This window comes from Camarhynchus parvulus, chromosome 3 (genome assembly GCF_901933205.1).
Source record: "Camarhynchus parvulus chromosome 3, STF_HiC, whole genome shotgun sequence".
Taxonomy (NCBI): Eukaryota; Metazoa; Chordata; class Aves; order Passeriformes; family Thraupidae; genus Camarhynchus; species Camarhynchus parvulus.
Genome location: NC_044573.1, coordinates 49,530,190 through 49,553,892, shown reverse-complemented (window position 1 = coordinate 49,553,892; position 23,703 = coordinate 49,530,190). Strand labels below are relative to the sequence as shown.

The 23,703-nt window shown below is 42.9% G+C and overlaps 1 protein-coding gene across 1 annotated transcript; it reads left to right on the top strand.

Moving 5' to 3' along the window:
• Nucleotides 1-7,335: 7,335 nt before the first annotated feature.
• On the top strand, nucleotides 7,336-18,073 carry LOC115902572 (p53 apoptosis effector related to PMP-22-like). The gene is made up of 3 exons (XM_030946186.1): nucleotides 7,336-7,743; nucleotides 14,843-14,986; nucleotides 15,609-18,073. The coding sequence occupies exons 1-3, from the start codon at nucleotides 7,533-7,535 to the stop codon at nucleotides 15,842-15,844; spliced, it is 591 nt and encodes a 196-aa protein (XP_030802046.1). The 5' UTR covers nucleotides 7,336-7,532; the 3' UTR covers nucleotides 15,845-18,073.
• The last annotated feature ends 5,630 nt before the right edge of the window (nucleotides 18,074-23,703 follow it).

Genomic DNA, 23,703 nt, shown 5'->3' with positions numbered 1-23,703 from the left:
GCTATCTACTGTATGATGTGTAAATGAGAGAGAGAGGAGCAAAAAGACAAGGGTATTTTTCCCCTGCCTACCATTCCTCTCTTTCTATGTAAGCACATATCTTCAGTGCTTACTTTTTATCAATGACAGCATTTAAACTAAATCCCTCATCTCCACTCTTTTCTACATGGGTCCAATGCTTGTACCTCAGTGTTTGCTACTACAAAGCACAAAAGCTCACCAACGCTTGAAGGAAATAGGTAGATGCTGTCACACTTCCTTGCAAACATCCCCAAAATGGAAACTTCTCCCCGCAAACAGTATTTCCCTGTTCTCTCTCTTCCATCTCCCAGCCCTTTCTTACTGCTCTCAATGCTTACTCTTGGTCACGTATGTGTTAACTCTGTGTGTAGTTTTAAAATTACTTCTTCTCCCATATTTTTAGGCATATACAACACCATGTTCTGCACAGTCCTGTTTCCTCTTCCTGCACTCAACTCTGTCTGTCACAGTAAGGAGCTTAAGGAAGACATGCTTTTAAAATTAGAGGTACAGCATGGTTTCTGCAAGGGGAAGCTAAACCCCACAAGTGTGATCAGCCTGGTGTGAAGAAGGTGAGTTGTCTGCAGTAGGACGAATAGATGGAAATTTCTACTCTCCGTCCAGCACAATGGGAGAGAAAACTCAGAATTATAACTATTTATATGGTTATGCTTTTCTTAATAATAGAACAAAGTGGGTCATTGCCAGGGAGAAACACAGAAGCAGCTCCTGGTGGAACAAGGCTTGAGAGAAATTGCGTCAGAAGCAGCACCCTGATTTGCCCCTGAAAATAATGACTCAAAGTATTGACGTTCATGCATGCTGTGTTAACCCACTGTCATGTCCACATGTGCTGCCAATTTAGAGTTGTGATCCCTCATCTGAGTATGTGCTTAAAGACCAGACTATATCTCCAAAATCAGGCCTCAGTGAACTGAGCTATTGGGTGAGTCATTTATAAAAGCTAAACAGAGACTTTAATGTGGAGCTGTTCAATCAAAGGTACTCTGTCTTCTTCTGGAAGTGCAGGTGGTGATTACGTTTATCCAAAAGCTCCTGATGTCACTCCTGGGAACCAAAATGCAATTTCGCAAGAGCTAACTGTACTGAGGCTGGAAAGCACAAAAATGGCATTTCTACAATGCTGTGTGAGCAGCTCTGAGATGCATGTGGCTTTTACAGAAAAGAAGCAGGAATGGAGACAGGAAATACAAATTGATGCAAGGAAATGCAAATGTTGGTGGAAAGAAAAACTGTATCTTTATCATGCCAGTTTTTCCATGAGATTTTGGAAGGAAAAACTCTCAGAAATGGGGAGTTAAATACATACATACATACATATATATACATACATATATATATATATATATATATATATATATATATACACACACAGAGGTGTGTGTGTGTGTGTGTATATAAATGTAAAATCTCAGGGCTAAGAATGGACAGCAGTATAGGGGCTTCCATTTCCCTAAATGAACTCAAGCCCATGGATGGAAGGCAGTGCCACACTCGCTCTGGAAGGCATACAGGTGCTAGGCTCTGCCTTGCACACACCAGTGGTGCAGGTGTCCAGGTGGAAGCTGACTCCATGGCCTGGGTGACCCTTCATCATCAGTGGTGAGACAATCAGACACTTCTCTCCACTTCAGCCTCAGTCTAAAACATCTGGGTGAGAGTAACTCCACTTTAGGTCCTTGGCCTGCAGTTTCAGGGGAGATAAGCACCTAAAAGCCAGAGAGTCATAGAATAATTTCAGTTGGAAAAGACGTGTATGAACACTAAGTCCAGCCATTAACCCAGCACTGCCAAGTCCAGCAAAAAACCATTTTTCCAAGTGCCATATTTACATACCTTTTAAATACTTCCAGGGCTGGTGACTCAGCCACTTTCCTGGGCACCATGTTCTAGTGATTGACAACCCTTTCCATGAAGAATTTTTTCCCAGTAGCCAATCTAAACCTCCTCTGATACAACTTGAGGGCTTTTCCTCTTGTCCTGTCACTTGATACCTGGGAGAAGAGGCTGACCTGGACCTGGCTACACTCTTCTTTCAGGGACTTGTGAAGAGCAATAAGGTCACCCCTGACCCTCCATTTCTCCAGGCTAAACAGTCCCAGCTCCTTCAGCTGCTCCTCACAGGACTTGTGCTCCAAACCCTTCACCAACCTCACTGCCCTCCTCTGGACTGGCTCCAGCACCTTCTTGTAATGAGGGGCCCAGAACTCAACACAGGATTTGAAGCATGGCCTCACCAATGCTGAGTAGAAGGGGACAATCCCTGCCCTGCTCCTGCTGGCCGCATTATTCCTGATACAGGCCAGGATGTCATTGGCCTTCTAGACCACCTATCTTGCTGCTAGAGGACCAGAAATATGGATGGCTGAAAGGGCCCCGCTGAGCATGGCCAAGCTGCTCAGGAGGCTCTGGGGTGCTGGGCAGAGTGTCCCGGGATACGTTAAGCCCCTCTGTGGGCAGGGGATCTTGGTAGGAGGCTGCCCTGTCCGCTAGATTGCATCCCTGATCCCAGCTTTCCCCAGGTGTCTCTGCCCCAGGATCCCATTCCCGATCCCAGCTTTCCCCAGATGTCTCTGCCCCAGGATCCCATTCCCAATCCCAGCTTTCCCCAGGTATCTTCTGCCCCAGGATCCCATTCCCGGTCCCAGCTTTCCCCAGGTATCTTCTGCCCCAGGATCCCATTCCCGGTCCCAGCTTTCCCCAGGTATCTTCTGCCCCAGGATCCCATTCCCGGTCCCAGCTTTCCCCAGGTATCTCTGCCCCAGGATCCCATTCCCGGTCCCAGCTTTCCCCAGGTATCTCTGCCCCAGGATCCCATTCCCGGTCCCAGCTTTCCCCAGGTATCTCTGCCCCAGGATCCCATTCCCGGTCCCAGCTTTCCCCAGGTGTCTCCTGCCCCCTGGCGGCAGAGGCGCCGCCGGCCCCGGCCTCGCCCCGCTGCCCCACACAGCCCCGGCGCTGTGTTTAAATAAAACAGCGTCAGCGCGGGAGAAATCTTAGGTATGAAGGGGGATTTAAGCGAAGAAAGATTTCCAGTTTTGCATCTGATATTCAACAATTGTGATATTTTCCAAGACACATCTTCTTTTGATTTATCAGATGTGAATACAAAAGTCGGAAGAGACACAAGCATACTGCTCTGCACGAACTAATAAATCTTTCCCGTTCTTGAATAAACCGAAGTTTATCTTAGAAGAAAACAAAGTTAAAAGCCAACAAAACCCTCTGGCTCCTCAAGCATAAGTACACACTGTACCTTGGGTTTTTTTGGAGGGGTGGTTCAAGTAAATAGCAACTTTAGGAAAAAATGTTCACACACTGCACCAAGCTTCCATTCCTACAGGAACAGCCAGGCAATTGCTAGCATTTTGTAACATCACACATGAAGATGGCCAGTTTGCAGCCTTGGAAAAGGGCTTATGAACAAAATTGAAATCAATAAGGAGATCAAGGATGACACAGTTCTTTATTTGATGATTTCTTTTCTTACATTTTGGACATGCAAGTGAGAGGATGAGGCAAAGGAGGAAAAGTTGCAGCAACAAGTCCACAGAACTTACTTGTCTGGAGACCCTCATTATTCTGTGGGTATGATCTAAGTGAGCCTGAGGTCTTTAGAGAGCTTTGGGGTAAAATCCCTACCAACTGGGATTCTGACATTTCCTTTACTAGAAGAAGAATTTCAGCGAGTGCAACTTCAGGACAATAGAGAGATCTTCACACAACTTAAATGTAGAAAACTTGAGTTGGCAAGCACATGTGCATCTTCACTACCGTATGGCAACTATAAGCACTGCATGCACAGGAGGACTGTCTACTACCCTTTTATTTCTAAATTTTAGGTCATCTCAGGCTGATGGAGTCACACAAGTTGTCCCTTGCAGGAATGAGAAAGGGTTAGTCACACCTCTGCAGGCTGAACTGTTTCCCTAGTATTTCCACAAGGCTTTTGAAGTAGGCTCCACGGCACATCAATTGCAGGCAGGCAGCTCATTTCATGTATGCCAGCCCCAGAGGAGTCTGTAATGTAAACTGAGTTAAGGGCTACTAACAAGAGCTGGCCAGAAAAATTGCTTTGTTATAAATTCACATAATGGCAGCTTTTGAGCACACATGAGGAAATTGAAGTTAGATCTGGAAACACTGATGGAGTGGTTGTTGTGGGTTATACAAATTACATCCCATGCCTGTCCTGTTTTATGGGTTGAGTGACTACCCTGTTTAGGTGATGTTAATTAGGTGGCTGTGATGCCTGAAGAGTGATTAAGTAGAATTGGGGCACTTGGACATGGAGGAAAGTGAGCATAAGACGCTGCTGAAGGACAACACCCATGAATCACAAAGGAATTGGACTTACAACAGATATTCAGTCTGTGGACTTGTTTTTTCTGATTTTTTTTTTATCTGAGAGGTAAACAGGCTGGAAAAAACCAGCCACGTAAAATGGATAAAGGAAAGTACCCAGACCCTGAGGGGACTGTGCAGGGCAGAGGGATGGCCTTGGCACCGTGCTAACCACTATGTGTCCCACTCCCCTCCCCTCACCCCAAATGCACTCTTGGCAACCAGCCTGTAGATTCCCACTAGTGTATTTCAAAGCCTGTGAGAGCCCAGCCATACCTGTCTGGGCTGGAGCTGATCCCTGACCTTCTCTCAGTGCTACTTGGTTTTCTCTGATAGCTAGGTGAATGATTGCCAGCACCAGTAAATGATTTACTACATGTAAAGTACTGCCTGCTAGAGAGGCATATCCCTTGTTACACTGCAGAGAAAAAATATTTCTATAGGGCCGCAAAGATTATGAAATTAATTTATTATTTGCATAATAAATAAATAAATAAAGGTAAGGGTAGTGGTGGTGAAAGAAGCTTGCAATGCTTTTTAACATGGCCAAAGATAAAACTGTGGAAAGTGTTCTTATTTTCATTAGTACAGAACATGTAGCTGTGTTCACAGCTGAAGATAATGTAGATTTGTCAGTGCAGCTTGATCCAGAATGCCCAGTTACATTCAGGCTGGTTTGGTGTTTGGGAAAGCAAACCTCCTGTTTGTTTTGTTATGTATTAGGGCATCTTTTTCTCATAATCACAGCACTACTTGTTTTTCATGCGTGTATCATGCAGCCCCACAGAGCTGACTCCTACCATCTGGTCTCTGGAAGATGTGGGTTATACAGCCCAGAGGTGAGAAAAGCTGCATATGTTTCTGGAGCTGCCTGTTTTGCTGCAGGAGGCACTGGTTCGTTAGTTCGCTAGATCGCTTTGCTAATAAATCCAAGTGTCATTGGGACTGAAGGCAGACAACTTCATTGACTGTGTTATAGGCCCTCACTCATACAGAATGGAATCTTTGGCACATTATCTTTTAACTTCAGCTAGATTTCCTAGTTGTTGAAAAGCCAAGGATTTAAAAAGAAAAGAGTAGATGGCATTTCTTTCTTCATGGCATCACAGGGAGTAGGAGGATAGGCCATAGGCAACACAAGGCACTAATGCCAGAGGCGGGTTTGGAGGCTGCCCTCAGAGCTTCTCATCACACCCCTGTAGCATCTGGGCACTGAGGCACTCCAGGTGTAGGACAGCCTTGGGAAACCAAGCAACACAATTACTAAAAATTGGAGCCAGCTCTATACTCCTGTCTGAACTGGGGGAACTCTCTTACTTTTGACTTTATAACGAAGACAGCACTTTCCTGAGTGGTGCATTTCATCAATGGATGAAATTGGCTCTCACTTCTCTTCCAACAGCACTCAATTTCTGAAGAAAATACTTTCTGCAGAATTTCTGAAAAAAACACTTTCTGCTTCTGAGCAGAAATCTCCTTCTGAGGTCACTTGAGTACTGATAGTGAGACTGCTGGAAAATCACTGTTTGGCACTGGACAAACGAAGTTCTGCTGTGGTGACAAAAAGAGAGGATCATAGTGCCTAGTTCTGCCATTACTTCTCCAGCATGCAAAACCTGTGTGCTGACAACATAGGCTTGCAAGTAGTTCTAGCAAATTTTATTTATGGCTCTACTTTATTATGAATTTGGAATTAATTCTGAACAGTGGGAATGAACATCAAAAGGATGTTGAGAGAGCTGGTGAAACTCCACATGATTTGAGGTACCCTGCCTCAGATTTTTGCAACTTGTCTATAGTGATATCATCTTATTGTTCTGGTTTTAGCATCTTAATCCATTACTGAATATTTGCCAGCAATCAGCACTTAGATGAGGTTGACCATCACTCCTCACAGGACACCTCCCATGAGTATCTTTTGAGGAATTGGCATTGGGCACAGTTTAATTATACATGACATAGGTGTGACAAAATCCCATTTATACAGTGTATATAATAAGAACTCATATGCTCCCATTCTCCATGGAGCACATGTAATCCCCCTCACCCACTATTATTTTCAGTCCTTCATATTTCAGAGATTTGTCTTCCTAATGTCTTCTTTGGTGAGGCCTGGAAGCTGCTCCAGGACTCAATCAAATGCGTGTGAGTTGTGTGCCCAAAACACACATTTCTCTTGTCCTCTCATGGGCACGTGACTGCTCAGACAATGAGTTTGCTTTGATGCTGGGCAACAGAGTGACATGATGGGATATGTAGATATCTTATTGTGGAGAAGTGCTTCTCCTATGACCAAAATTTTGGGTGTTCATTCATGCCATGTCATTCAAAAAACATTCATTTTGGTCATCTGGCATCTTGGGGTGCATTTCCTTTCCAGAATGGGAAAGGATCAGGGTGGATGGGTCCTGGGTGCCACTGCTGGGCTTTGTCCAGTGCCCAGAACAGCCTGCTTGGAAGCCAGAGCACAAGTGCAATGAAACAAGCGCAATGAAACAAAGTGCTCGTTAGATGGCTATTAGGAAACATGCATTTGTTTAATGCTGAGTGTGACATGAAACAAATGATGGTTTCCTAGTTAATAATGTCATATTCCCATCCTCAAATGACACCTTTCTTTAAGGTGTCTCTTTTTTTGTCAACCTCAAAGGCAACTTTTTGCTTTTGGTACCTGCGGTGGCTAACACCATCAGTATTATCAGTGTTGGGCAATGCTGGTCGGTCTATCCAGCGATCAGAGAGGAGGACGATGATCTCCAGTCCCCACGAGGAAGGCAGGGCTGGTGGAACCCCGAGAACCGCAAGGTTTTTCGCTGCGGTTGCGTTTTTTGCGGTGTCTGTGCCACGACGGCGGAGCGGACAGCGGGAGGAGAAGTGCGAGGGTGAGCCCGGGCGGGCCGAGCGGGGCCGGGCCGAGCGGAGCGGGCTGGGCCCCGCTCCCTCCGCGCTCTCCGCCGGCCCCACCGGTCGGGGCTGCCGGCGGCGGCAGGCTTAGTCAGAGGAATGTGGGTGGGACTCCCTCCTCCCCGGCGCCTTAAAACCCCGCTCGGACCGGCCCGCTCGCAGTCTCCCGTCCCGGCTGAGCGTCCCCGCCGCACCACACCCGCGACGCCCGGGCTCGCTGGGCGCGCCGCCGGCCGGGCACGATGGTGGTGTGCGGCCTCGCCTGCTGGAGGTGCAGGTGGCTCCTGCCCCTGCTGCTGGGCCTGGCCATCATCATGGGCATCATCGCCCTGGCGGGCCGGGGCTGGCTGGAGTCCGAGTCGGAGCCCTACGTGCAGCAAGCGTCTCTATGGGAGAGCTGCACGCGGGGCGAGGAGGACCTCAACTGGAACTGCGAGTCCCTGATGGACTACGGTGAGTGAGGAACCGGGGCAGTGGGTGCCAGGCTACTGACCTCCTCTAACTCTGCTGTGGAGCAGCTGCTTTCTGGAATGGAGTATCCGTGCTGTTTTGGGGCTTAAACCAGCTCCGAAACACAGGGCTAGACTACTCCGGAGCGATTTTTTTTTTTTATCAGTACAACACTGAGAAGCCAGGGTGTTGATACTTTGGGTTTTTCTGAAGTTATTTTACAACCAAAGTAAGATAGCACTGGCTCCAAGTCTGTGTGTTTGCGTCCCCTGAGCTCTCATCGGGCTGCAGTGCCAGGGCCTTACCTGGCTGCTCCCTCCCTGTGCCGCTGGCTCCCCTGGTCCGACGGCCAGTGTGGAAACCTCCATGCAGGACCATGCCTGGACAGCAGTGAAATGGTATTTCCCCGACCCTCTGGGGGAAGAGAGCACCTTAATTTAACCCTCCTGGCCAAGGGAGTGCAGCTATTAAAATGCCTCCTGATCAGCAGCTTAAAATGGTCTGATGTGGGTTCGAAGGCAGAAAAAAAATTGCTCTTTTCTTTGTACCTCTCTGTTGCACTGGGGCCTAAATCAGGGATAAGTGTGCCTCTGTTTTAACTTGTTTAGCTGCTTCTGTATCTGGCATCGCCACTGTAACATTCTTACTGCACACTCTCAGTTTCTAGGTCTTTTGGGGGACTTTTTGTTTTATTGCTAGGACACGTGGGTCTGATTACATCTGCTTTTCCCTCAAACAAAATATTTCTGGACAAATAAGCAGACCCGCCTTAAGATCTTGGATGAGGGTTCTTTAGGGACTGGGGGGCTGGAAGGGTGTGTTTCAGCTGGGAGAGCTGGGACTGTTTCCTTGCAGATCCCTTGCTGCCTGAGCACGGCAGACACACTTCCAGAAGCTTTTCATTGCAGCCCTCATGCACAAGCTAAATCCTGAATATACTGTAAGAGAAGTGGCTTTGTTTCTCAGCTGGGTGATGACTTCGGGCCTTACTGCAGGTAGAAGAAATCTGGCTAGTGAGATGAAAATGTCCATCTTCCCCATCAGAGAAGAAAAGCTAGTTGCTGAAATTTGCATTGCACAGGGAAAAAGTGCTAATACAGTACAGCCACTAGAATTTGTTTTCTCCTGTAGTGACACGGCTTCACACGTCCCTGAGTACTGATGGGTGTGTGCTTTGCGTCAGCCCTCAGCACTGTGGGACAAAAGCAGTTTTCTGCATTTTTTTCCTAGTTAACAGGCTGACACAGAAGAACAGCATCCTTGACTTCACTTGTTTAAGTCTTGGCTTATTTAAACCAAAACTTACTTAAATCCTTGGCTTATTTATATGAATTTGCCTGTTCTCAAATTTTCATAACATCAATGCCACTGTCTACTCAAATAGTATTTGCATCTAGAGACAGGATGTAACACATGAATTCAGGTTTGATTTGTTTTGTTTTCTTTTCTTCTATGCTAATGCAATTACTGTCAAAATGGTGAGGGCATTTACAAAGGAAAAAATGCCTAGCAGGCATTTATAGCACTGAAGCAGGAAAATAAAGGCTAACTAATTGAGATGCATAACTTGTGTTTTGCATACAATAATTGCTGTGCACTAACCATCCTGCACCTCTCCTGATGAAATGAAGACTTCAGAGTGGATCTCCATTAACAGAATGTGCCATTAGACAAATTCTTAATTGAGCTGTGGCATGTGTATGAGGAAGAGGTAGAAAAAAAAGCAGGCGAGACACTAATTTTAAATGAGGAGAAAGGGGCAGGAAAAGACAAACAAAGATTTGCAAATAGTAGTGTCTCCTAAACTCCATAGCTCCTTAATGCACATTTGCAAATACTACATGAGAGGGAAAAAGTGAAAGGGAAAAAGAAGAGTAGGATGTCATGTGGCAGGGAGACAGGGAAGGGATTTTCTTTAGAGTTCTGTGCTGGTTTGTGTCTGGGAAGTACCCTGACTGGCAGCATCTATGTATTATCAAAATGTTGCAACGCAGAAGTGCTGCAGTGCACTAGAATATGACTCAAGATGACTAAGTCTAGACCATTGCAGGATTTAACTGTTGGCTGTGTGTTTAAAACATATCAGCAAGCCATCAGCTATGACAAAGATTATTTGCACTGTGTAACTTGGAAAGGATGATTGTCTTTATAATGATGAGATTGTAAGTTTAGGAGCAATATTTATGGGGGGCTGCGGCCTCCTGGTTCTGAATGACTGGTCCCAGTGACCTTGCTTTGAATTAACACTGTAAAAGATGGGTGTGTACTTATGCAGTAAAGGTAACCTCATTAGGTTAACTCCTTCTTAACACGAAGAGCCAGTTGGTATTCATTTGGTATGTACCAACCAACAAAGAAAAAGGGAAGCATTTTTCTGGATTCTTAGTAAGTGCCAGAAAAAAAAAAAAAGGAGCCCAGCCTTTGTGAATCATGTTTCACTGGAGCTGTGCCACTGTACCTATGTCCCTAGAGGCATGGACTTTGATACCACAGATTATTGGTGAAACTGAGTGCATGTGGAGACTTCACTGAGGGGCCGGGTAAATAGAGGAGGAATGCTAGGTGTGTACTTACCTTTTCAATATGCCTCTTTTCAGGCATGCTTTTGTCTGATTTACAAACACCAGGATGCATTCAAGACAAACTAACATCGTGTGTAGTGTCAGGCAAGTGCAGGCACTTGGGAAATGTTGATGGGAAAGGTGTAGCAGTTGGCGTCCCTGCCTACACCCAGAAAACACTTACTGCAACTTCCTGGTAAAAGATCCCAGTGAAATGTGAGGCTGGTGTCTCTGCCAGTGCACTTTGCTGGCTCCTGAGCAGGCACACTTCTGCTGCTAACAATCCAGAGACTAAAAGCTGGAAATGTGTAGGATTGTGCCTCTCCTCAGCTCTCAACTGAAGCCAAGTTTATACTAGAAGCCTTGCATTTAATATTTTGGTTTTATTTTTTTTCCTGCACTCCTAAAGCCAAAACAGATTGTGATTCCCAGTATTAATTTCCAACCTGCCCTCCCAGCAAACCTTGGATTCTGGGGTCCTCTGTGCTCATGGTGGGCATGCACATAGCTTCCTCTCACCAGTCATGCTACCATGGAAGTTCGCACATTACCTGAGCAAGAAAGTAATGCTGACACTGCTATTTTGCTTGCAGTCTACCACTCCTTTATGACATAAAAGAAGGCAGATATTCTTGGACATTCTGTGTAATGGGCTCTTGAGGCCAAGCAAGGATTGCTACTGCCATTTACATACACAAGAATATTACAGCTACATTGCAAAAACATGCTCAGTCTCTACAGGTCGTGATAAAAACTTCCACTTATTCATGAGCTAACAAAGTAGCTTTGGCTTCTGGAAGTGAATGAACAAATATGAGAGTCTTGTTAGTGCAAATCCTGTAGCAGTTCATCTTCCTGCTAGACTATTTTCACAGCCCTTTTATTGATTTCTAAAGAGAGATCTAGATTTAAATATCTTAGCCTGTAGAGATTCCACCTCCTCCCTGGTGAAGCTGAGGCATGGCCAAATGAAGTCAGGAAACACACTTAATGCTAAGGTACTGTTGCTTGCTTTCTTTTAATTTCATCATATTACTGGTGCTCATCATTAACATTTAGAAATCATGACCCCTCCTAGTTATTTGCATGATAACACTTGCAGCTGAGTTCCTTCCCATAGTAATCATTAATGTAATGTAATGCTATGTAATAAAACTCTTAATCCTTCCTAATAATTACAGACCTTCTGAACAGTTGTTTTTTTAAATGTTCTTTCAACACCACCTAATAGATAAATACTTTTCTGCTGATTAGATGCAAAGAACTTGACTATTCTTTGAGGCCAAGCTGACCTGGAAACACTAATATCCCCAACTATTTCTCTGCTTTTCTGCTCTCCAATTCTTCTGCCTTTCTGTTTATGCAGTTTTAAATCACTTCTTGGTGTTCTTGGTTGATTTCATAAACACACATATATTTATGTTTATTTTGCACAAGAAATACTCTCTCTGACAAATGAATGGGTCTGTGACTTTTCTATTTTTATGGAAAAGCTTAAATTCTGGCTAAATATCTTATGATTACAAGGTACTTTTGAGCATAAACCATATAGAAAATGGGGCTGATCTGTCATTCTGTGACTGTGAGCAGGTGTCTCCAGCTCTTATGGCAGCAAACAGTGAGAGGGTAAACCTGCACCTCTCCCCTCCTGGCAGCTGGGAGCTGTAGGGGGAGGTTCTTTCAGAAAGACAGGAGAGCTGGGTGCCTGTGGGGACTCTGTCAGCTCTCAGAAGCCTTTAGGAGGAAAAGGAGCTGGGAAAGCCTGACTTGATAGCTGTGGGGATGAGGGAGATCCTTCATGGAGAAGCAGCAATTTCAGTTTTGGCTCTGCAGCAGCCCCTCTGGTGAAAACTCTCCCTGTCGGTGGGGGTGGCAACAGGTTGTGGATAAGGAACATCCCAGGGCTGCACCCTATGCTTGGGAAAGGTGCACCCTCCCACCCCCGTCTCTCCCATCAGTCACTTATTAAGAGACTTATATATATACACAATGTAAGAGAAATCTCAAAAATTAACTGTAATTCCTGTGATTCCCGCAGGGGATCAAGTGTCTGGCTGATAGTTCAGTGGCTGACTACACTCATCCAGCCCAGAGCACACCCATCTAGTGCTGTGGGCAGCACCTATGACTCAATCTTATCAGGTCTTGTCAGCATCAACCTGCTGCTAAGTGCTGTTGGAAAAGATAATCCAGCTGAAGAAAGAGCAGAATGTCCTGGGTCACCAGCACTGGGCTCTGTCACACATGAGCACAAAACTCACAGAGTTTCATGATGGTGCTACCTACTCTGCCTTGTTTCTGAAGACCTGAAGCAAAGCTGAGCTTGATATTAATCTTCCTGACAAGATATCTCCTGCAGCTATGTGTTGTCATTTTCTTATTGCCAGAGACAAGAAAATAAATCACTGTTGAGCAGAGCCTGGGCTGACCTGTATCCAAAAGCTTATTATGCTTGTAAAGACAGTACAGATGATATGAAAATGGCAGAGGGAGCACTGTGGGCATTCTGCCTTATACTCCTCCCGCTGTGTTTGTGTTGCTCTAAAACTCAAGGTGTCTAACATGCAGGTGTATTTGAGTTTACAACTTAAATTTCATCAAACAAATGCCAGATTTATCCTCCTACATCTTGTCAGAATAAAGAATGCATCTGAAAGGGAATATGCTATGGTAACTTAGTGTTCCTTCTTGTTGTGCTTTTTTTTTCTTAATAGGGCAAATATTGATAAAACCTTGCCTAAATCACCTAGTCTGAATGGGTTTTCCTGAGCTGCCTGGGTGTTATGGTTACATATCCCTTTATATTAGTTATCACTAAAGAAATCCTATTGTGAAGACAATATTCAATACCTGTGTTAGATATGGCAGAGAATATTTTGTGTGAAAAGATTTTATCAAACCACTGACTGTAGCTCTACTCTCCAGATCTCCAGACATCATCAGTCTCCCCCCCAATTCTTCCCCTCAGCATTCCCTCAGGGAAGGGGTATGAGACACAGCTAGTTGAAAAAGAAGAAATTTGACAAGTTTTTACTGTCTTGAGTAGCTCTAGGAAGGGAAAGGGGAAAGAAAGACTTTCATTTATCTTTTCTGTGTCAGTTTTTTTGTCTTCAGGTAGCAGAGGTGCTGGTTGGAAGTTTTGGCAGAGATTTGGTTGATGTATTTTACTGCTGTATTTTACTTTTGCTGTTGGATTAGAAATAAAGAAACCAGATCAAACAGATCTAATTAAAACAGCTGTAAAACAATGCTTTGCTTTCAGACAGAAAATTGCAGAGAAAGAATGGAGACTACATTGAAAGCAGGACATCTCCAAAGTCACTTCCACTGTGTTGGAATGGACAGCTATGATGAAAGGGATTTTTTTTTTTAATGTTCTGACCTAGATCTCACTGGCCTCTTTATTCCTACATTAGAGGGAGCTCAGGATCCGGCCCTACCTCTGTCTGAGTGTGTGAAAGTAGAAACTCACAATATGTAGATGTGGGAATTGAACTGTGATGACAGCTGACTGGAAAACAAAGCACTAGCCAGTATGGTTTAGTCCTTGTGGGCAGGTATCCTGCCTCCAGGGCAGGAACACTTTTGCTTGTAGTTGTTTGCACTGGGCTCGCCTAAATTGCTTGGTTTCTGAAGAGGACGAGGTGTGTGAGGGCCTTTTCACAAGACCGTGTTACTGCCAAAGCAGAATCGCTGGCTGTTTATCTAGGAGGTTTTCCTGCCATTGTTGCCTTGGCGCTGCCTGTGCCAGGTGAGTTCTGGACGCTGGGGCTGCTCCGCTGGAATACAGCGCTTGCTTCATGCCTGAGCCTCTCCAGCACGCAGTAGCTTGATACCAAGTAGCTTGATACACCCTGTTCCAGCAAATGTCAAAGTAATGATTCAAAGAGGACTCATCAACTTTTACCTCAGATTTTGTTGTTTCTCCTCCACCTGCTACGTTTTAGCTGTGAATAGATACTTATTTTCAAGAACATTCTTTTGTCATCTTTTCAGCTATTGCAGGTTTATTTCTTTTTGGTCATGCTTATTTTGCTTCCCATGACCTATTCTTGTCATAAACAAACAGAAGTGTTATGCAGACAGCACTATTATTTCCCAGCTGTTATCTCCTGTGGTGGTAGCTCTTGTCTGTTTTCACACTTCCCAGCGCATGGAAGTTCTTTTGTAAACTTGAATATTGAACAGGAGCTGTAGTGATAAAGGACGTAGGGCACACAACTGCTGACAATCTGCTCAGATATCTGTGGGTGTCTTACAGATACAGAGTTTGAAGGTATTATCTCTCTTGTATGCTGCACTCTATCCCCTTTTCAGCAAGACAAGTTAGCAGGCAGGGAGTCCTGTGCTGCTCCAGCAGTGACGGTGCCCCCTGCTCTGCAGCTGTGTGCTTTGCAGGCATTCAGCATTGCTTTGACATAAGGACATGCTTCTTACAGTAAAGGGTTTCAATAAAAAAATGAATAAAGGAACCCAAAGAGCTGCAATGACCTACAGAAGAGTACTGCTGTGTGTAATACCTTTCTTGTTTTCTCTTCAAGGGTGGGGGAGAGCAGCAGCTGCCACATACCTCGTTGGCTTTGTGATCCTGGTCATCTGTTTCGCCCTTGCAGTCATCGCATTCTCGATCGAGATCCTCCGCTTCAACTTCGTGCGAGGAATTGGAGGCCTGCTCTTTGTTGTTGGTAAGGCTGGGCACAAAGACAAGGTGATTTTAGATGTGAAACAGGCATCAGCAGAAAAACATGCTAGATGGAGCCTCCCTTACGAAATTAGCTGTCTTTGTCTGGTTTATGACTCATTTTCATGAGAAACAAGGGAAGGCTGAGTTGCACTCTGAAAGCATAATGGGTAGGGAAGCTCCAGTGGCCTTTGTCAGTTCTCACTTTCCCAAAAGCAATTCATGGGGATGACCAAAACCTTTGACCCTTCATGTGACATGCTAAGACTTAAGAGCTGTGGGTGCTTCCCACCTTTCTGATGAGAGGAGGAGGAATGGGGCTCTGGGAGGTAACTGGCTCGGCAGGGTTGCCAGTGCTGGCTGTGGGACAGGGCTGGTCACGGCATGCAGGTATGTGCCTTAGCAACCTGGCAATGCAGCTGAGGTGCTGCCGCAGCCACATGGGCGTGGGGATCTGCCTGGGACAGAAGTCAAATACCTCTGTAACAATGCAGATCTGATTGCAGGTCTGGAGCTAATCCTTACATATCTTAAGTATGCACTTATCTCCAGGTACCTTTTCTTACTGGGAACCGTAATATGTTCACTGTAACTTACTCCTGGTTTTCTTTCTTTTCTCTCTCTAGCTGCATTCCAGATCATTGGCTTGGTCATTTACCCAGTGAAATTCACAGAAGACATTCCACTGACAGGAGATAACATGTTCAGCTGGGCCTATGGTTTTGGCTGGGCCAGCACTGTTGTTGTAATAGGTTGTGCTTTCTTCTTCTGCTGCCTCCCCAACTGGGAAGATGAAGTCCTGGGAAACATCAAGCCTACCTATTACTACTCCTCCCCAGAGAGAGCACCATACTTAAATTGAAAGATTAAGTCCAAGTACAGTCAACTGTCAAAACAGAGGAGCGCCTCTGATGTACATTTGGTGTGATTGTAGGAGACTAAAAAAACTCACCTTATTTTGCCAGTGTATTTCTTACTGTGGCTGGCAATAAATTAGGAAAAACATTGGCATCTTAATCCAAGTAGCTTTTACCCAAAGTATTATTTACATATTCTCATGTCAATTCAGTTTGGGTGGTTTACTTGCTCCTTCCCCTCCCAATTAATTGAGTCATCCTTATTTTATTCAAATATTTTCTTATGAATATAGATGATAGTGTTTTAAGTGTAGAAAGGAAAAGGAAAAATTTTAAACAACCCATTAGTGTGTCCTGTGAGATAGGTTGTTTTTTTTCACCTCTGACAAAATTGCTTTAAATGGAGCTAGGAAAAAATACAGCCTTCCAATGAATGCTTTTTGTTCTGTCAAAGTCACAAGAAAGAAACTTCTGTGATACTATCACAGTCATCTGCTGCCTAAAAATCTTTTCTCATTCCTGTTACTGGACTGTTGTTGACTACTAGCTATTTGAATTAAGAGGAAAATAAAATTAAAGTTTATTTTCCACCAATTGGTGCTGTTGGACAAGGTCTCCTCTAAAGCATGGAGCTGGTGTGTATAACATAAGAGTGGCTAATGTAACATTGGTGGGTTTGTGGCCACAGCAGGACTTGTGATGGAATTGCATGTATGTGTTGTAATGGATTCAGATGCTAAACTACATACATTTTTACATGGGATATGAGGGATGCTGATTTAGAAAGTATCTTTGAGCAGAAACATAAACTATTCTATTAGTCCATCTTTGTAAAGTTGCAGTGTTCTAATTATCAGTGTGCTTTGGAGGGAAATTTTAGCATAAGGTGTTTAAAAACATCCAAAAGTTTCTAACACTCTAGGTACCTCAGGGTTTAGCAAACTTGGGCTGCTTTGTGAGTGAGTAGGGGTAACAGGTAGAAATAGAAAGGCAGTTCTGTGAGCAATTTACATATGTAAACTTCATACAGACATCAGTGTTGGAGTAATCTGGTTGGCTCCTCATTTGTGTTTCTGCAGCCAGCAGTTCCAAATAAATATTCCAGCAAGGCGTAGCCATGTCTGTGTTGGTCATGGACCTGCAGCATCTTACAGCAGATTTAATTATGGTCTGTAATCTTTGTCAGGGCTTTGTTCAGCTGGGGAAAAAGGAGAAGTTCATTTTTTGAACTCCTCTTCCAGCTATGGGGGAGTAGCTTTAGCAAAGACAGACTGAGGAGGATATAGGTGGGGTGGAAAGCAAATGCTGCATGTTGCTCTGTGTTATTTCTTACTCTCATGAACCTGGTACTTAGGAGAGGGTAAGTGCTGGGTATGTGTATTCATGCACATGTACAAAATAGAACTTAGAAAGCATTAACCAACAGACTGTAAAGCTAAAGTAATTTACAACTGATCTTTTGCAATGCCCTGTATTTCTTGTATTATATATTGTATAGCTTTCCATTGTAACACATTTTTGTATTTGTAATACAAAATGTAACACATTTTTCAATTTGATAATGCTATATATTGCATGTGATCCTGTTTTAGAGAGGCCAGGTGATTCTTGAAGGTCCCTTCTAGGCCTGTATTTTATAACTTTACAGAGCATAAATGTCCGCAGACTGCAGAATTGTGTTATGAGCTCAGTTGTGGCATATACAATCAGTTGTATTTATGATTCTTGCCAAATAAGAGAGTTCCGTGGCAAACATGTCCTTTTAAATTTTTTTCCTTTTTCTGTACAGTACTGGCTGGTGGGGAATACTGTGTAGACTTTATCATAAGAAATGATAGTACCTACTTCTAGTGAATTCTAAAGACAGCAGAGAATCTCAAGTGAGGAAAACCCTTGCCCAACTAAAGCTGAAAAAGAGAAGAAAGTGTAAGAAAATGGACACGTTTCCTAATGACAGGGAAGATGGTATGGTAATATGGTTATCAGGATTAGCGTAATTTAAGTCTTTTGTATGCTTTTTTATAAGCATTGGCATAACTTGTCAGAAGACGACTAATGTAAAATAAATTTGGCTCTGAATGTACTGGGAGGGGTAGAAGCATAACCAGCATGTTACACAACTTCAATGTTCCAGAGAAAGCTATTGCAAAAAGTTATTAATTACTTTCAAGTGATACTAATGTATGTGACACTCGTTTCAAATGTGGTGGCTTAATTAAAAATGTTTTAACTGATGGTTGTAGAAACTTGGTGATGTTTGTGGTTCATGGATTAATTTCATAAAATCAAACAAATAAGCCATTCTTTTCTTCTTTTAACTTGAGTATCAGTATCCAGTGTCAGGTTAATAAAATGAAGTTAAAGACCTCATGTCCAGGAGGCAGCAACTTCATTTTCCAGTCAAATAAGCTTCAGAATACACTGCAAACCATGTCTGTGCACTTTCATTGAAGTGCCAGGTATAGAATGTTCTTTCCTAAGCCAAAGCCTGTTAAGTGCATCACAGATAAGAGGGAACTCTAAACATTTTAAATACACAACAGTCTACAGGAGGTCTTGTGTGTGGGAAGTCTGTTCTTTATCAAAACTGTTCCAAGTGCCTTTCCTACAATGATCAAGAAATTTAAATAGAGAAAAAAAGATGGTGTACTCACCTGCTATTTTCAGTGGAAGGCTGCACTTCTCCCATGATTAGATACCTTCCCACTTCTAACCTCAGTTTATGCATGGCCCATATTATAACCCTGTCCTAGTGATGTTTTTTAAAGAGAGCAAATCAGTCAGTCACTGCTTACACCAGCCTGTGGCTTCTGATTTCTGGAAAAACAGGTTCATCATTCTCCTTTAAAAATTTTTTTTAATCGATCCTGTTCCCTTTTTTTTAAAATCTATCCTCTTCCCCAAATGTCTTAATTTTAAAATTAATTTACTACCCTGGATTCTGGTGCCTTGCATTGTTTCTTTCTGGGTTTTGGTTCCACATCTCCCCATTTTTAATTACTTCTAATTTTAAATAAACAAATAGGAAGAATATTTTGGTTTCTTTTAGATTTTCCTAAATACTCTCAAGATAATTGCAGGGTTTCTATAATGCCCTTCTTTTGACAGGAAGAAAACTTGTACTCCTGTTTACCTACCAGTTAAGCTACAACCTAAATCTGTGCTCACTAAAATCACCTGAGTATCTCCAGTGAGCTTCAGGCTGCCGGGTTGCTCCTTCTAATCCAGTTTGTGAGAAGAGAGAGCAGTTCAGGGGAATCTAAACACACTTGGCCCTTGTCTTAGGAGCAGTTATGAGCAATCAAAAATGTGCATGACTGAGTGCTAGGGAAGACTAATTGACCTGAATGGGATGATTAATGCTTAAATCTCATGGATATGGGAAACAGCTGCCACACCCCGCTGGGATTTTGTATTTTTAGCTGATGTAACAAGTGACTAATTTTTTAGACAATTCATTGACAAGACAGAATTCTAAAAGATTATTCACCTGACCTTTACATCCTGCACACAAAGGCTTTTGGATGTAGAATGCATACATAAATCAAGGGAGTGTAGTAACAGATCATTTGGGAGGGGGGAGGATTGTTATGGTGATAAGCACTCCAGAAACAAAAACAACCATGTATTAAGAGAAAATGTTGCACACACACACAAACAAAGAGAGTTGCTGAGGTCATTGAGCACTTACAAACTAATGACGAACCAAGCACACATATCTATGGAAACCAAAATGCTTCAGAAGATGCACGACATTTGAGAGCTGAAGTACCGGTCCCACAGCTCAGAGCAGTGGGGGTTCCTGGCAGTATGGAATGGCATTCTGAAAAACCAGGTTAATCTTTGCCAGTAGATGAAGTTGTACAGGTTTTTAAATGGACTTGGAAGATGATACTCACAACCAGAATAAAGTTTAATCAAATCTGGAGGATGCATTTGTCAAAAATAGGGATGCTGAGTTTCTAAATTTGATTCCTGTAATAGATGTCAGTACAGAAGTAGTGGAATCCATGTGCAATGTGTTCACAGAGCCGGGTAAATGCCAGTGATACTGCACAGGTGCAGTAGTTTATATGCATAGATCCCATGTCCTGCATGGGTGCTGTGTATTTATGAGATAATTCCAACGACTCCATGATGCAGGTCTGCAGTGGTACAGTAAGCAGCCTTTTGTCTGGGATTCCCTGGTGTCCTAAGATGTGGACAAAGCTGCACCACCTATGAAGCTTGACACTTAGAAATTCCAGGCAAAAATACAATGTCCTCAAATTTGGCCTATGCAAATTATATTTAAATTATGTGAGAATTGTGAGAATAATCCAGAGGATTTTTTCATTGGGATTTTTGATTGCATAAATTTAATAAGGCTGTATTTATAATAAAGACTGTAGAAGAACACACAGAAATGCCTGGAGCTTTATAATATAAATATTACAGCTATAAACAAGATAAATAATAATTTGTGATAAAAACTATGCATTACATAATATAATTAATACATAGAAATTAATTATATTCCTCATGGGTCCATCTTTGCAGGATTGAATAACATGAGAGTTGGTATGGCTGCTGCTTTTTGTTTATTCATGGGAATGGGGAAAATATATGCTATTTTTCACAGAGTTTTCATGACTATAGAATATTTTATAAGCACCAAAGTTTGCTAAGACTCAAGGTGATACCTTGGAAATCAGTGTTCACTGAGTTTGAGAAGGCCCAGAAAGGTTTGGAGTGAGCATTCAGATGAAACTGAACACAAAAGCCAGGCAAGTCCTGTCCTACAGTGTGCTGCCCTGGGAAATGATCATGGATTGAAGTAGACTGGTTTGATGGTCACAGTCCTGAATACACACGGAGGCAGGAGCATGAGCTGACCTGTGGCCGTTACAGTCCCTTTTCAGGAAATAGCCTATTTTTAACCTCTCTTTGGAGAGGATTTAAGCAAACACTTACAACAGGAAATAAGCAGAAATTATAATGAAAAAAATAATTTAGGTGAATTTTTATACATTAAATGTAAGCTCTGACTTGAAATAGAAAGACAAAACAACTCACAAAACAAAATTTGGGAAAATCATAATTAGCATTTGATAATAAGACAGTAAGTTGAAAATGTTGCTAGGATACTTCTGTTTTAATTTTAGCCCTCTTGTCAAATCAATTTCACATAAAACATTTAAAACTGAAGACATCATTTCCATGTAACACATTAGTTTCAGCAAAATCCTTCTTTTGGCTGAAGAATCCCAAAGTGAAAATTTCTGGCTGAAACCCCTTAAGACATGCTTAGCATGCATGTCCTATCTGTAAATCTCAGAGTGTTTAAACAAGCAGCTATTCCCAACTGACCCATAAGGCAGAGCAGATAAAAGCCATTTCTTTGACAGAGAACTGTAAGTAGCAAGGCTGTGGCACTAGGGAATTCTCTAAGTGAAGCTGATTTTATTCCTCTCCTAAGGCAACTGAGCTTTATGCTTTACAAGGAGTTACTTTTATGATCCATTACAACAGGACAAGTATTTAGCTAGCTTACCTGTGCCACAGAGAAGTTCTGGAGCCCAAAGAAAGCAGCTTAAGTAAAATTATTCCATATGTAGAACAGGACTGTGCTGTACCACTCCAACGGCTTACCCATGGGTTCATAAAATCTTGTACACAACGTGCTATGATTCTTTCATTCTATGATTCTACGTACTCACTGGAGAGCTTGTGCTCCTGACAGCCACTCAAGGAAAATACAGGCACTCACAGTGGTTACAAGTGTGCAGAGGCCAACTCAGCTCCTCACTGATTAGCTGGTTTACAGGACCCCTTGATTTCAGCCTTTTGCCTGGAGAAGGGAGAGTTGACTGAACTGATTAAACTTCTACAGAGCCTCTGTAGGAAATTCCTGGGGATTAAACCTTGTTCCAACATATCACTTATCGTGTCCTTAAGCAAAAAGTAGCAGACAATTAAATCCATGCTCAGGCACACACAGTCTTTGTACTTTCCTAATCTTGTGTTTTCCTTATTTCTGTTTTCCCAATACAGTCTTGAATTGCTCACATAAATTACAGTCCTGGATGCCGCCCCATGTTTGCATCTCAGGTGTTAACACTTATTGGTTTGCACAAGTAGCCTTGCTAAGGAGAGGAAGAAAGCCCTTTTAAGCCTAAGTGTTTGTCCTGTCCAGGCAAGCCTGCTTTATTGACAAGAGCCATAGAGTGCTGCATGTGGGGCAGGCTTCAGAGGCCCTGCAGCAAGCTGGTCTTGAATGACTTTTGCTAAAAATTTTAACAAAACCCTGTGGGAATTTTCCTCTGAGACCAGCAGTCAGTGAAGAGAGGAAGTATCCAACATCTGCAGAGCTTTCCTGTGCTGTGTGTGACAGATAGAGGAAAGCTTTCCCAAGTGCACAGCAGCAGGACTGAGTACCCACCATTCCCCAGGTCATCACAAGCATCATGGAGAAGTCACAGTGCCTGGCCACCACAGGAGAGGTCCTCAGAAAGGCTTGGTTTAGCAGAACTACAAGATCTCAACTGTGTGCATTTTTGCAGGAGGGTGTTTTTATTTTGCAAAGATGTAAGGTCAGGTCTTGCTCAGAATGTATTTCTACATGATGATTTCTACAATGATGTCTACAGGTCTTTTTCTACATGTGCTTGCTATGGATGAAATATTAGTCACACGGAGAACACTATTGTCTTACTACCCAGGGGATGAAGGCTACAGGGAGTGACCACAAGGTATACAATTTGGCTGAGTTGCATCACTGTTTGGGCTGTGGTTGTAACAATAACTGCAGTGCAGCCCTTTCCAAAGGGAAACAGTAGACTGGCATTACCAGCAAAAGAAAAGGACCTTTGGTTGTAAATAGATTAATAAAGATAGTAGTAATAGTTATGAAATTTATGCTCAGAATGACTTGTCAGATGTAAGATAGCAAACAAGAGAACAGATCATAAAACAATTTTAGCACAGCTTTTTAAATTCAAACTCTGGGGACTTCTTGTTTACATGCAGTGTGACTATAAGAGAATGAAAATGTGCTTGCTGCAAAAGTCATGATTATGCACCACAGCCAGTCAGTTTATGCCAATCCAGTCATTTATGCAGCTTAGCTGACCAGTCAGAGACTAAAGGTGAACGAAAATACACTGCCAGTGATTTGTCAGCTTCTTCTCCCACTTTTCTTCCTAGAAAACCATTTGTATCTTGGCTGAAAAAGGCATATTTTTATTTCTAACTCTAATGCTGTAGAGTTGTTTGTTTTATCAATATTCTCCTGCTTACTTGGTTACTTCAAGTAATGATGAAGATTCATTAGCAATATTTTTAGGTGCAGAAAGTGCACTACAATCTAACAGTTTTAACATTGATAATATATCTTCATTTTGCATGTATGATGTTGGTGTTAGCCAGGAGGGTCTATCCACAGATATTGGAGAAGGAGAACAAGCATTTTCTTTCACGTAAATACCCAGCTTATACATTATAAAAGATGAAGCATGGTGAAGGTAAGTCATCACTTCACTTAAAGCTTCCAATCATTTTTCCCGGTTTGCCATAGGAGTATCAGAATTACATGAGATGGATACAAATTTTTGTTACCTTTGGATGTATCTCCCTCTCTACTGTTCAAGATCTCTCAAATTACCCTTTTACTGAATGTGAAGATTGGTTGTAATTCTGAGTTGCCCAAGGATGACAAAGGTGGGCAAGACACAGAAACATTTGTGGTGACTGAACACTACTCACCTTTCTTTCTCAACATGATAATGTTCTCTGTGGTATCACCTTGCAAATGCTAACATTTGTGACACCATGCATCCATCCACATGTGAGCTGTAATAGAAACTGATGACAAATCCGACAATAA

Excerpts from the sequence above, each read along its gene's own strand:
- LOC115902572 (XM_030946186.1), top strand. The coding sequence starts at position 7,533 with ATGGTGGTGTGCGGCCTCGCCTGCTGGAGGTGCAGGTGGCTCCTGCCC. Across the intron at positions 7,744-14,842 it reads CGAGTCCCTGATGGACTACG|GGTGGGGGAGAGCAGCAGCT; the intron begins GTGAGTGAGGAA and ends TTTCTCTTCAAG. Across the intron at positions 14,987-15,608 it reads AGGCCTGCTCTTTGTTGTTG|CTGCATTCCAGATCATTGGC; the intron begins GTAAGGCTGGGC and ends TTCTCTCTCTAG.